The following is a 15,666-nucleotide window of genomic DNA, read 5'->3' as shown; positions in this document are numbered from 1 at the left end:
ACAATCGGATCAGCCTGATTTCGCCCATCTCAATGTGGGTGTATATCGGGAAGAGATCCACTCGTTTGGCGACATCGCAAAACGAGCGGCTCTCCCTGTGTATGGCCACCTTTAGTAGAGTGGATGAAAGATCTTTCGTCAGCCAATGGTTGTGGGAAAGATTGTAATTTTTGCATGTATGGCCACCTTTAGCTATGGATAGCACCCCCATCTCCTAATAGAAATATGGGTCTAGAGTAGCCAGATGAGGGATCAATGAAGTGATGACAACCAGTAATCCTAAAGGCCAGGGCTGAACAGAATAAGGACAGACAGAGCAATAGCACCAAGAAGTGTGAATACATGCACACAATAATCAGATCAGACTGCTGTTGTTGGAATTGTTTGATGGGTTGATTGTATGTAGTTTGTTTTGATGAGCAGGGTTGTAGGGCTTGTGCAAGCTATAAAAAAAAAATTTGTTTCCGAGGCAAAAAAACCCTAATTTTTTTCAAGTTCAGAGTACATTGTGTTTCAATGTATTTCAAGCCATTTATTTTTTTGTTTGTTCTTGATATTGCTGGCCCTTGAAGCAAAATTGCATTTATGTAAATATGAATGTGCTGTTTAAATCACAACCTCCTGTTTTCCTTACATTGCTTTGCAGTTTAGACTTTGAAGAATGCGCGCACAAATTGATAAAGATGGATTTTCCTGAGAGCCAGACAGTAAGTTATTTATTTACATACTTTTATCGCCTTTGCTGTGCATGTTTATGCATTACTTCACAGTAATTTACTGGCAATTGTCATTTTTATTCTGTGCTTTAATGTTATGGGGTTTTTGGTCACATAACTGAAATTCTACCTTTCTTTGCCCTAAAAAGCTTGTTTGCATGCAGGCTAAGCATCATTTATATGGCTAGCATTAATGCTTCGGGGCAGATATGCTACTTAATAAAACAGGGCAATTATAACAGTTACAACTTTCCTGAATGTTTGATAAATGGAAGCATTTATCAAATCGTGATGCTTTGTGTAGTTGTTCATCAGAAGTGTTCTACTATTCAGAGCAGTGGCTGAGCTCTAACACCATGTGCTGAACCATTAAGCCCCAGGGCATTAACAAGTGTTGCATTAAAATAAACCTAATGCAAGTTAGTGGGGATTAATGAGTTGGTAAAATTGTTTTCCACATTACAATGAATTGGTAATAATGTGGAGAATGAATAATAAAATCAGGGCTTCTTGCTGTTTTTGTTTATTTTTTTTCTTCTTCATTTCTGTAGAAGTTTTTGTCTGACTTTTTGCCTAACAATTGTTTAAATGTAGAAAACTAGATGTGCACGGGGTTTAGATATCCCACAGCAATGGAGCTTATGTTTGCTTTCAAGCAAGTGTCTAGTAAATGCAAGCTGCTGATTGGTTGCTATGGGTTACTAGACCTTGAGCAAATGTATGACATTTATTAAAATATTCAGTATTTCAACTGTATTAAGCAGTTAAGCTGGGTATCCATTGTATCATCCTCTTGTTTGGTGAGCTCTTCAAATGAGAGGATCTTTGCCCGTTTTGGCCACTGACATGCTGGTGCCTAGAGAGGTCCCCATCAGCACATTGATGCAGTCAGAATTTTGTAAGCTGCCCAATAGATATTTGGCTAGATATTGGTGGGGGACCCTATACAAACCCCACGTGGTCTGAGTTGAATGCTTTTATTGGTCTCGTACATCTCAGTAGTTGACTTAATTAAACCTGGTGATTCTGTGACTGTTTTGTACATTATCCACCAGTGTGGCTTCATCCTTTTCTAATCAAATTTATAACACACTGCCTGATTGTGATTAGATTATCTTGCATCACAACAAATAACATATTATAGACAAATTGCTTGACTTTGATCTGGTGGGATTACTAATGTATTTAGTAAACTTGTTTTTAATGAATCTTTTAACTCTTACCCCTATCCAATTTAATTAATTTTGATTTTGTTCCTTGGATTTAATGCAAGCCAAGTAAGGTTTTCATCCCACCCAAAGTTTGTTACTTTTTAGGGCCTTCCTAGTAACCCACTGTGCGCTGTTTGCCTTGGTTATATATCATTTAGATCTGTTGGCCACAAACCGAGTTTGAACCTTTTTGCAAATTATCAGATCTAAATTCCTTTTATGAACAACTGACCCCACTGATTCATTTTTAGAATCAATATGTGTGCCAGAGGCTTTGACCCAAAAGTATTCATTGAAAAGAGCATTTACTTAAATTTGTTAATCTCCTAGTAAAGAGGATGTATTTTCCTTGAATTATTTTGATTGCCCAACCCCATATGTACTAAAAGGCACTACATTTTCCCAGGAGCAGTAACCCATAGCATCCAATAAGATGTTTGATTTTAAACAGCTGGTTGGTTGCTATGAGCAAACTTAGTGCCTTTTTCTTACACAAGTGCTCTCTACTGGTTCCTTCCAAAACCAGAAACATTATTATTCTTATTATTCTTATTCTTATTAACATGTATTTATAGAGCGCCAACATATTGCTCCAACATATATACTGTATATCCTCTCATAATGAGGTGGTTCAGTCTCCTTTTATCTCCGAAAGCAGCAGTTCCATTACACTGGTTAAATGACTGAGAATAGAAAGCTTAAGGCTAATGTCAAACCAGGAGATTTGTTAACATTTAATAGATCGGAGCTTTTTTGATAACTTAACAGTTGTCTGCAACCTTTACCTATTCTAGTGCTATGGAATTGTTTAGAACTAACCCTTTTAGGCACACTTGACCCTGGTACATATTACCCTAATACCACAGCTTACTAACAGTAATAACTGGGTGACCATAGTGTAAAACGCAGTTCAAGACAGCTTGAGGGCCTTGGGTTTGACAGCTTTGTACCGAAACTATATGGTGCAACAGAATTTGCTGACTTTAGAGATTATGTGAATGCCGTTCCATTACATAGCTCCAGTCCCAATGCACAAAAGAAAACCATGTAAAATCATCTCTGTTCATCCCACCGGTCTAATAATAGCTGCCATGTTTTTCATTTATTTGACCTTGGTCACAGTCATGTTGAGGGTTGTAGCAGCAGCATCTGCAGGGCTTGTTGTTCCCTCAGGATTAGTCCCATATGCTGGACCTAGCAATATTTAATGTTCTGCTGTCATTTTCTGTTATCATCTGCTGTTTTTTTACCACTCCTATTGCTCCTGGATTATTTTAGGACTGGTATGTTGGTTTAGGTATATTTTCTGAAAGGTTTTAGTGTTGGCATTAAGATTGTATTTTGGAGATTTTTACTTTCCAAGCCCATGTTTTTAAACTGTGAAATAGATGATTGAGTTAGGCATACAACTATTTGCACTTTATAAAAAAGGAAAATAATACTACTTTATGTTTGCAGAATTCTCAGGCCGTTGCATATTTCTCCAGTTTGGTTACCTAAATGTTTTTTTCTACTGCATTAAAGAGGTGGTTCACCTTTAAGGTAACTTTAAGTATGTTATAGAATGCCCAACTCTAAGCAACTTTTCAATTGGTCTTCATTATTTATTTTTTATAGTTTTATAATTATTTGCCTTTTTCTTCTGACTCTTTGCAACTTTCAAATGGGCGTCGATGACCCCTTCTAAAAAGCAAATGCTCTGTAAGGCTACGCATTTATTATTACTCATCTTTCTTTTCAGGCCCTCTCCTATTTATATTCCAGTATCTTATTCAGATTGATGCATGGTCGCTAGGGTAATTTGGACCCTATCAACCAGATTGCTTAAAATGCAAATTGAAGAACTGCTGAATAAAAAGCAAAATAACTCAAAAACCACAAATAATATAAAATGAAAAGAAATTGCAATTTTTTTCAGAATATTACTCTCTGCGTCATACTAAAAGTTCTCAAAGGTGAACAACCACTTTAAGAACCTGTATGGTGGCTTAAGACTTAATGCCCTGGAGTACCTATCTAACTTGCTGTTATTGTTTTAGATTGTAAGCTCTTTTGGGCAGGGCTCCCTTTACTGCTTGCATTAGTTATTATGGGTTTAGCACCCATTTATTGTATAGGGCAGTGGAATATGTTGGCTTTGGTGATATATGATGATATTATAATAATGTAGGATTAAGGTTCATGTAGTGTCACACTTGCATACTTGCTACGCACTGTCATTGGTTTCATTGGTGAGCTCACATCATAAAAGCAATTAGGCTCTTGCCAACTCTGTATATGAATCTACCCTGATTTATCAAATAGGAGAATAAGCCCTAGCACACATGCAATGAAACACACCCTTTCTTCCTATGGAAAACCTTAATAAATGGGGTAGGCTTGAGCACAGAGGTAACCATAATTTTTTTTTTTTTTTTTTTTTAAATCACCTCCTAAGATTCTTCCAATTGTGTTCTAATTATTTTACAGAAAAATGCAATATTCCTGGCCTAGCAGCCTGAGGGGTTTGAGTCGATGTCAGTGGATTTGTAATCAGGGCCAAAATGGATCTTTCTGTAGTTAGTATGGCTATTAAACTTTACTATGCACAATAATAGGAGGTTATGGGGACCTTTTATACATTTTTTATAGCAACTTTGAAGATGAACTGATATAAATGGCATGGAATAGTTTTCTCCCAAAGTCTTGGGAAATAAATAATACCTATGACAATCCGAATGTTGTGTTGTGAAAACAAAATTCCAAACTAGAAACTAACCCATACTGAATTTGACACTTTATATCCTAATATTTCCACCACACTTGATGTGGTGGAAATATGTTGATGATTAAATGTTGATGATTGAAACAATACTTAAACTGTGGCTTTAATTCTTTCAGGGATATTTTTTGTGTCCTGCTTTTCAGTGCCCAGTTTGTTAAATAAAATCTAGTATCAGAACGGCGCAGAAGTAATGCTGCTTTATTTAGGAAGTTTGAAAGCTTCTCCAGCATACCCACCGAGTTTAAAATAATGATGTGGCTTGATCAAAGGAGTGCTATTTCGTGTGCATAAATAAGTGTTACATAAAACTTCAATCATTAAGGGCTTAAAATGGATTTGGAAGTGGCATTTTTATGGGCATCTGTTTAATAAAATGCTTCCAATTTGTTTTCTGTAAGGCACAGATGGCTTCTTAATTATGTTATTTTCTGTGATCACCAGTGAAGGGGCTTATTTCATCCGTTTTCATTTGAAGAAATAGTGCATTTGTTTGAGTAGTAATTATGACAAAAGCTGTATTGAACATTGAACAACAAGAAGGTGTTGTTGTTGAACGTTTGTATAGGTGTGTATAGTTATATACAAATTGATAGTATCTTTAAGCAGGAGGATTTCTTCTCAGTCTTAGTTGCAGAACCTCTGGCAGCTTCTTATGGACAAATCATTCAGTCTCCTGCTGTGCATGGTACCGCTACACATTATATGGCACTTTGAGTCCACCAAATTCCACCAAGGAGAAAACCATATAATGTATAGTGGAACTGCAGGGGTAATGTTAAACGTCAAGGCAGTTATAATGGAAAATGGCTGCGTGCAGTCTCAAGCCATGTGGACACTACATAAAGCAAGATAAATGTCCATGTGTGAATCAATAAAGCACAAATTAAGTAGGCTTAAGATCATGGCACATGGGGTGTTTCAATCAGCACATGGTTGAAACCTATCAAGATCAAAGCTGCCAGTGCTTCCCACAGAGATCTAGGGAAGACATTCTGCTTATAACAGACCTTGCAGTGACAGGCAGACCATAAAAACAGTGAAGCGTGCATCAGTGCTGTTACAGATATGGTTTGAAGGGCTATTAGAATTTACCATTTAATATATTCCTGTTATTATAATAGTAGTTCTATTATAATGGCAAAGAAACATGCATGAGTTTGTATTATGTGACATAGAGATAAAACAGTATAGTTACAAATTATCTGTTTGATATGTATATTAGTTCTTAGTTCAGTAAAAACTATAACTAGTCAAGAAGATCTCCCATCTGTCAACTCTAGCGTTTAACAATACATGATAGGAACAAAGGTTTTATAGGATTTTGAATCTTGCATTCAATCTCTTGCCAATTAACAGGGCCCCGTGTATACAGGGTGATGCCCATACATTGTTTTTCCCTAGTTCTCTATAATGTCCTGGGTTTAAGGATGTTCAAAGCATGTAGGTTCCATTAAAGTGAAGGCAAGTAACCTCCCTTTAATATCTCGATCTTTGCACCCAGTTCCCGGATCATCAGGGTTCACTGCAAAGCATTCAGTAACTTAAAGTGAACCTGTCACCCAGACACACAAATCTGTATAATAAAAAAGTCATTTTCAAATTAAACATGAAATCCAATTTCTATTTTTTATTAAAGCATTCATAGCTGTTATAAACTCATTTAAAAATCTCAGCTGTCAATCAAATATTATCTGCCCCTCCTCTATGCCTTAGGCATAGAGGCGGGGCAGACAATTACTTTCACTTTTCATTCAGCACTTCCTAGATGTCACTGCTCTCCATATATTCCCCTGTTCTCCTCACCTTTTAATTGTGTAACCAGGGCATGGGGATGGACATCAGGTCCCCCATTCTGGTGCACAAACAAGATTCTGAGATGATGCAAGGCTTGCCTTAATAACAGTGTCCACAAAATGGCTCCTGCCTGCTTGTTATAATTATAAACTCCCAGACTGAAGGAAACAAGATTCAAATAAGTGGTAGTGTATAATTACAGTTCATTTTGCTTCACTAATGTGATAAAATAGGATTTTGAATACTTTTTTTTGAGTGACGGATCCCCTTTAAAAACTTTCATTTTTTGATGTTACTGTTCCTTTAAAGTAATAAAAATATAATACAGTTTTGCCCTGCACTAGTACAACTGCTGTGTTTGCTTCAGTAACACTACTGTTGTTTATATAAATAAGCTGCTGTGTTGCAATGGGGGCAGACAATCAAAGGAGAAAAGACTCAGGTTACACAACAGATAAGCTCTGTAGAACATAATGGTGTTCTCTGTTATCCACTATTTAACCTGTGCCATATAGACTTTTTTCAATTTCCGTCGTTGCTACACAGCAGCTTGTACCTGCTCTGTCTGTGTGACCCCAGGTTCCTTTGTCTTATGTTAAAGCATATAGCTTGTCAGAGCCAAGAGTGGCTTTGTTAAATATTAATAGGGGTTTTTGTATACCTTGAAATAAATGTGTATTCTTGTCTTTCTTTTCAATGATGTACAGTATGTTTTCTGTTACTGTAAATGTGTATTGTAGCCATGGTTAAACACAGAAAAATATGAGAACTATAAAAGTAATGGAAAGCATTTATAAATAAATGGGAATTATTTTTCAAATTATTCCAGTTTTCACCATAGGGTGGATTGTTTATACCTCTGGCAAAAAAGTATCCGTTAAAAAGACATTGAACAGATCCTCCAAAACTTTTCGCAGTTGTTTGTAAAATTTGGCATGTTTAATTAAAATGTTGAAATACGTAATTACCTCAAACCACAAGGGATAACATTATTTGCACATTTAGCTTTAAAATGAATTTGTTTTGCTCGTGCGGCAGACTTCATTACCATCAAACCATGTTTTATTGTGTTGTACAAGACTCAATTCATTGGCTTTTTGTAATCATATCCTGTAGGCTGACTTTGCACTGAGAAATGATTCTGTGTTCATAGAGACTTAGAATAGTGATTGCTTCCAATGTGAACGCAGCTTAAAGGAGAAGGAAATTCCCTGGGCGCAAAAACCCTCCCCTGTGTTGCCCCTCCTCCCCCCTGGCCTACCTGTCCCCCCCTGCGCAAATGCCCCTAACTTGTTACTCACCCCTCTGCGCAGGTCCTGTCCACGGAGTTCACAGGCTCCATCTTCTCCCGAGCGGTCTTCTTCCTGCTTTGACTGGCGTTTTTGGCGCATGCGTAGTAGGAGCATTTACCGGTACGGACCTACTGCGCATGCGCCAAAAGTCACAAAGTTTTCCGATTTCACTTTGTGACATTCGGCGCATGCGCAGTAGATCTGTACCCGTAAATGCTCCTACTGCGCATGCGCTAGAAGATGACGATTAATCCAGGAAGAAGACCGCTTGGGAGAAGATGGCGCCTGTGAACTACGTGGACAGGACCTGCGCAGAGGGGTGAGTAACAAGTTAAGGGCATTTGCCAGGGGGGACTGGTAGGCCAGGGTGGAGGAGGGAGGGGGAGGGATTTTTGCGCACAGCGGGTTTCCTTCTCCATTAAGCATATTGGGGTTATGTTATAAAAGTGACTGTTTGCCCAGGAGCAGTAACCTATAGCAGTCAATCAGCATGTAACATTTACTGGTCAACTGTTTAAAAGCAAACCTCTTATTGGTTGCTATGGGTTACTGCTCCTGGGCAAACTTAGTGATTTTTTTTTACATATGGTGGATTGTTTTCAAAGCAATTCAAGCAAGTAAACTGTGGGTCTCTTCTATATTTGCTAGTCTTTTGCTGATAGGGTAATGTCTCACATAGTAATGGTATGGGACCTCTTATTTGACGACAGGCCATCTCCCATAGTTGATTCCAGCAATTATTTTTTTTCATTGAGATTTGGTTTCCTGGAAACCAGGAAGTAACAGATGAGGCGCGAAACCATGATCTTGTTCCATGGTACAAGTGAGCCAGAGCCAGTCACTTGGTGATTGATATTTTGGTTTTCGTTAAGGTTCCCCAGGGCTTCAAATGCTGACTTATGCTAAAAGTTTAATTAGCGTAGTAAGTTGTTTCCTCAGAACACTCAGAATCACTCCCCATTGAGGAGACAGTCACTTCAAAATAACGACTTTTGAGTTTTGGAGCAACTTTCTTTGCACTTGTGATTGCAGCTGATTGCCATGCAAACCAGTGGGGAGCAATTCTGGCTTCTTGTCTCCTGGACGATTAATAGCTATGTGGGCGACAAAACACTTGAAAATAGCTCCCTACTGGTTTGCTCAGGATTTGGCTGCCTCCCAACACGTTTTTGCAGGATTTGGTTTTGGATGAATCCTAGGTTTTTAGCTGAATGCATGCTCTGGGCAACTCAACTCTACGGGGGCTTTTTCTCTGAGCCAATGCAGTTTTAATTGTTCTTCATTTTAATGTTGCAAGTTAAGATCTGACCAGAGCTTGGACCATCACATCTGACCAATGTTGTGTTCCATATACAAAAATGTTGTGTCCCTAATATAAGGCCTTTTGCCCGTGGGCCTCCATCACTGTTGAGCTCCATCAGAACAGGGTGTGCTAAAAAAATGTCCTGTCATCCGCATACTTCTATTTGGAAGGAGCCTTGGTACAATCCGATTTGATTGTATCCATTACTTAAGAAATAACTTGGAAGTGTCTTTCTGCACATTTAGCATCTAGTCTATTGTGTTGCAGCTGCGGAGAGAAAAAATTGCTTACTGAATATTACATTTTATTTTTAAAACAGAAAGAACTGTGCAACATGATACTGGATTGCTGTGCTCAGCAGAGAACATATGAGAAGTTCTTTGGTTTGCTTGCAGGGGTAAGTTCATTTTATCCACTATCTTAACTCTTTGGTTGCATATACTGCTCTGCTTCATTCAGATCTTATACAATTATTTTAGTGTATAAAAGAAACATAGAATGTGTCTTTCTGAATAAAGACAATAATAAATCCTTTTACTAAATAATAGGACCTGTCCTAGGAATAATAATAAAGACGCTGACATTTTACTTGTCTTTTCTAAACTGAATTCTCACGACCATAATACAGGTAAGGGACCTGTTATCCAGAATGCTCGGGACCTGGGGTTTTCCGGATAATGGCTCTTTCCGTAGTTTGGATCTTCATACCTTAAAGTGGACCTGTCACCCAGACACAAAAATCTGTATAATAAAAGTCCTTTTCAAATTAAACATGAAGTCCGATTTCTATTTTTTATTAAAGCATTCATAGCTGTTGTAAACTCATTTAAAAATCTCAGCTGTCAATCAAATATTGTCTAGGCATAGAGGTGGGGCAGACAATTGTTTTCACTTTCCATTCACTACTTCCTAGATGTCACTGCTCTCCACACATTCCCCCAGTTCTCTTCACCGTTTAATTGTGTAACCAGTGCATGGGAATGGACATCGGGTCCCATATTCTGGTGCACAAACAAGATTCTGAAATGACACAAGTGTCCAATAACAGTGTCCACAAAATGGCTCCTGCCTGCTTACTATAATTATGAGTTCCCAGCCCGAAGGAAACAAGATTCAAATAATTTTATATAGTGTAATTAAAGTTTATTTTGCTTGACTAATGTGATAAAATAGGATTTTGAATAATTTTTTTGGGTGACGGGTCCCCTTTAAGTCTACTAGAGAATCATGTAAACATTAAATATCCCCAATAGGCTGGTTTTGCTTCTAATAAGGATTAATTATATCATAGTTTGGATCAAGTACAAGGTACTGTTTTAGTAATACAAAGAAAAAGGAAATCATTTTAAAAAATTTGGGTTCATTTATTATAATGGCGTCTGTGGGAGACGGCCTTTCTGTAATTCGGAACTTTCTGGATATCTGGTTTCTGGATAACTGATCCCATACCTGTATTAATTAAAAGTCATTTCTGTATGATGATTTCTTCCAAAACCCATAGAGACTGTGGCTATTCACTTACAACTCTGTAATTATATAGTATGTGTATATATGCAGAGCATCAATCTTCCAGGCTGAAAATGCAAATGTACTTCAGTGATGATTTATGGAAAGACGTTTTTAGACCTCGCTGCTCACTATAGTTTGGTTTATTGTATATAATTTCTTCCATTCTTCAGCGTTTCTGTTTGTTAAAGAAAGAGTATCTGGAAGCGTTTGAGAATATCTTTAAAGAACAATTTGAAACGATTCACCGGCTGGAAACCAACAAACTGAGAAATGTTGCCAAGATGTTTGCCCATCTTCTGTATACAGACTCCCTTCCTTGGAGTGTAAGTGTCTGAACCTATGGATATTTTGCATATCTCAAGTGGATTTTTGTGCATTAAAGGGGTTAGGCACCTTTGAATAAACTTTTAGTATGATGTAGAGAGAGCTGTTCTGAGACCATTTGCAACTGGTTTTAATTTTTTTTAGTTATTTAGCTTTTTATTTATCAGTTTTCCAATTTGCAATTTCAGCAGTCTGGTTGCTAGGTTAATCTGGAACCTAGCAACCAGACTGCTGAAATTGCAAATGTATTGATTCATTAGAATATGAATAGAGAGGGCCTAGATAAAAAGAGGAGTTCTAAAAAGTAGCAAACTATAAATTTGTAGCCTTAGAGAGCATTTGTGCTTTAGAAAGGTACTTGTGTTGAAGGGCACAGTTTGTACTTCTGCATTAGTTGCATTTGATGCTGCTCATTCGTTCCTGCCTCCTTTTCTGAATCAAACACAGTTGCATTTATTGACCTTGGTGTTACACCAACTTCGAAATTGCACTTTGCACTAATATCTTTCATCAAAGCTTTTGCATACATAAATTGCCAGTATAATGAACTCCTCTTTTTCTGCAAGTCTGAGACAGACAAAAATTAGGAATTCACAATGCAAGACTTAACCTCTTAACCTTGATCATATGATACCAGGGGGAAGCAGTACTGCTATAAAACCAACCATAATAATTTACTGACCATATCGATAAATTATAGAGAATGTTGATAGGGTTTGTATCCCCAATTTTTTTAAGCTCACAAGTTGTAACGCAGGTGTATATTTTCCATTTCACTCTATAAAATTGAATTCAATTTTTCAAGCTGTTTGGAAGACAATTTTCCATCTGCACACTGTGATTAAAGAATTTGGAACACAGAATGAGAATTGCTGAGATATTTTTCCCAGTCTAATAGCTCAGTGTAGGTATATCAGCCATTCAATCTCTTGCAGTGCTCTGACATAATTAGCCTACAAGCACTGCTGGCAGATCTCTGCACAAGAACATTGCTTCTGCCAGAGAGAAAGTGTTCAGTAGTATTTCACTTTATTGACCTACCTCCAACAGTAGTTACGTTCAGAAGGAAGACCAACACAAAGGGAGGAATAAACTTCTGTATCCGCCTCCTTAAGTTGTCAAGGGAGATGCTTGAGCTATAGATTTGGGGACCATCCAATGCATTCCAAGATCTGTGCCATTATTTGGTCCACATAATTTAAAACATGAATGTCCAGTTGCATGGTGGCACCTCTGCAAGGATTTTAGTTTTCTGTTCTATCCATAATTATGGGTTTGGAGCATCAGAACCTGAACCGGATAAACTTGGTTAGTAAAGCTTATTTTGAATCAATAGTTTGGTGATGAACACTGATGGAGCATATGCACCCTGACCAGTGTATTGCCATGGTGAGTCTTAGTACACGTGGCAGTGGTTTATATGAGAACTATCTTTCACTAAGCACTTTGAGTTATGGGAATTATTCAAGTTGCAGGATATCACTATATGAATTTGTCTGCTTCACTGTGATTAATTGAGATTCAGTGCCAATATTGTATCCATATGTTATCCATATATAGTGAACCCCTTGCTTAGGAGCTTATTGTTAAATATAATTGTGCTGTCTTCAAACAATCTGTGGTCAGATGGATTAAGAACTGGCCCTTAATTCCCCTATGAAAAGAAAGTCCCAAGAAACACAGTAAGAGCCACTGCCTAAAGACCAATTGTCATCACTTTACTTTCCACTAAATGTGCTACAGTGCAAAGCCAAAAGCTTTTTTCCCTTATTCTTTCCACTTGTATCCACCCAGATATTGCTTCTCTTTTACTGATCTGCTGGTTTTCAGTTTTTCTTATTCCTAATGCTTTTATGTTTGCAAAATGACTGACTTGTCTAACATTTCAGGCTGGTGAAATATGATGGGAATCAATAGTAATGCCCCAGTTATATATATTTTATACAAAAGAAATAATGTAACAGGATAGTATTGGATCAAAGGGGTGGGTATATTTTTATTTATATATATATATATATATATGTCTTTATATATATATATATATGTCTTTATATATATATATATATATATATATATATATATATATATATATATATATATATATATATATATATATATATATATATAAAAATAAATAACAAACAAGGGAAAGTTGTGCTCACCACTATTTTTTAAAACCATTAGGTGGGGGTGCAATGAGGGTGTGACCACAAAATACATAAAGACAAATACAAGAGTCCTCTGCATTCAACCCATTATCAATATATTTAAGACAGAGACATTTTGTGCATACTGCTACTGAAAAATGACTTACCCTTTAAACAAAACAGGGATTGTTTGTCCATATATTGCAATATATTTAAGATGGCCAACTACGCCAAAGTCATCCCATATCTGGCCAGTCCTATGCTCAATTTTCATCCTATCATTAAGAATGCAATTGCTTAATCATACATTTTACAAAGGGACTAAGTTTTGAGATGAATCAGATGAAAATTGAGCATAGGACTGGATATAAATATAAATGAGGAAGGTCCCTGCATGGACCGAAACTTCACGTTGGCTAATATATATATATATATATATATATATATATATATATATATATATATATATATATATATATATATATATATATATATATATATATAAGACATTAACCTATTCTAGTGGAAGTGCTTATGTTCATGAAACTACTCTTCGTGGGCTCTGTAAGGTACGAATAATAACTGTTCATGGGGTGTTCACATCTACAGGATCACTAAATTAGCTTGTCAGAATTTCTGTTTGAAAAGGCCTTTCAGGAAATAGCATTCCAGCTGGGAGTTATGTTCAGTAAAGGTCTGACCATTATTACAGCCCACAGAACTACTTTGGTATTGCATGATTTTTTCCCTCAGTAAGAGGAAAGCTGCAGTAACACAGCAGTGTCAATGTTCCAGGTGTCAAATGTTAACAGTTAAAATTAATATTTCATAAAATTGAAGAAACTCTCACAAACCTCAAGTCTTAGAGGTAGCTGTTTGATAGGAATGCACTATACAGCTAGGGTATGTTCTCCATCATGCATTTTTTGCATTTTTGAAGACCATGTCCCTTAACAGTGTCTAATGTTTAATTAGGCCATTTTTCTATTCTTTATGCTGTACAGGTGCTGGAGTGTATGAATCTAAGTGAAGAAACAACCACCTCGTCCAGCAGAATATTTGTCAAAATATTTTTTCAGGAGCTGTGTGAATATATGGGACTGCCGAAGCTAAACGCCAGACTTAAGGATGTGTAAGTATTGTATAGTACGTTATGCATCAGTTGGGAGTCCACATCTGATCTCTATCTAATTAAGCCCCAGGGACTCGCCCAGTTCCAAATTGTATTTAAAGTTTAACAATATCTGTAAAGTATATACATCATATATCACATTGAACAGTATAATTTCAAAAGTAAATTGCACTCACTTTTTTTGCACTTGTTATTATATATATAGAAAAACCGTCACTAGCTCTCTCTTTATTATAAATCACCCCATCTAGAAACCTAAAGCACTATTAACCCCTTCAAGTATAACACGTAACGTCAAACTCATGATTAAGACCCAGGGGCAAACGTGTACCTAGATGGAAAATCCAAAATACTTCTCTCCTTTCTAGAAGACTCAACTGATCACCTCCTCTCTCTCCCAATCTAACTCTCTCTATCCCTTGAATGCAAGGTTTGCGAAAGATACTCGTGTTTATTACATGATCTTCTATTGATAACATCACATCCAGAAATTTACTTTTGAAATTATACTGTTCAATGTGATATATGATGTATATACTTTACAGATATTGTTAAACTATAAATACAATTTGGATTTACAAACAGTGACACATGTAAAGGGATACAAACACCCCACACAGGTCATTATGGGACTAAAACTAACTAAGTAGGGTTAATCCCTCATAGGTTTTAAAGTAAAGGGGAGGGATTAATAGGGTATAAATACCGCAGAGGATATGCTGTTTACAGATACACCTATGACTAAGCGCCGGAAGGTGCGAAACGCGTAAGGTGGGCCTGGTGGGGTGAGCTTGTATCCGAATTTTTAATGCTAATTTAAATAAAGAAAAAATTTTTTACTGAGAAAAGACTTGGGACAATTATCTTTGGATAAAGGAATTTTTAAGTATTGTATAGTGCAACGATTGCAAGTTGATGTATATGGGGTGTTTATCACACTGAGCTCCATCTCTTGAAAAGGCTTCTATAACCTTATCTTTTCTAAATTGTGTTTATTACATGGTAATACACAGGTCTGTGTAGATTTATTGTATATTTCATTGGAGGTTGTAGTGTTATCCCTACAAGGGAAAATGCCATAGCTAGTCATGTTCTCACTGATGTCATGGCACATCACAAGGCCATGTTCCATTCTGGCTTCTTGTAATGGGGCTGTAAAGTCACTAGAAACCCTTTGGGAATTGATAAATAGCTTGATTCTATGGCAGGTTTAGCCTTTTGTAGAAGCTTGGAATAATGCTAATAAAAATGTACTTTTATTTAATAATATTTCCACTAAGCACATTGGTCTGTATGCCTATTTTTTAATATTTATGCTGAATAAAGAATAATTTTTTAAACTTTGAAAGAATGCTTTGGAATATATTTTTGGACTTGATCAATGTAGTGATCGTTACTATCAAAATGATTGTTAATGTGTTTTTGTTAAGCCATTTATTTAAAGGATCTTTGATCATATATTTACACAGTGGAT

The 15,666-nt window shown here is 36.6% G+C and overlaps 1 protein-coding gene across 1 annotated transcript in view; it reads left to right on the top strand.

Annotated features, from left to right (window-relative positions):
* cwc22.S (CWC22 homolog, spliceosome-associated protein S homeolog) overlaps positions 1–15,666 on the top strand; it is a 36,436-nt gene that overhangs the window by 15,939 nt on the left and 4,831 nt on the right. Inside the window, exons 14-17 of the mRNA NM_001095949.1 lie at positions 647–707; positions 9,400–9,477; positions 10,760–10,912; positions 14,065–14,192. Of these exons, the coding sequence (NP_001089418.1) occupies positions 647–707; positions 9,400–9,477; positions 10,760–10,912; positions 14,065–14,192 (420 nt within the window). The remainder of the gene's footprint in view (positions 1–646; positions 708–9,399; positions 9,478–10,759; positions 10,913–14,064; positions 14,193–15,666) is intronic.

Source organism: Xenopus laevis, chromosome 9_10S (assembly GCF_017654675.1).
Source record: "Xenopus laevis strain J_2021 chromosome 9_10S, Xenopus_laevis_v10.1, whole genome shotgun sequence".
Taxonomy (NCBI): domain Eukaryota; kingdom Metazoa; phylum Chordata; class Amphibia; order Anura; family Pipidae; genus Xenopus; species Xenopus laevis.
The sequence above is the reverse complement of the archived record's forward strand: the minus strand, read 5'-3'. Positions and strand labels throughout refer to the sequence as shown.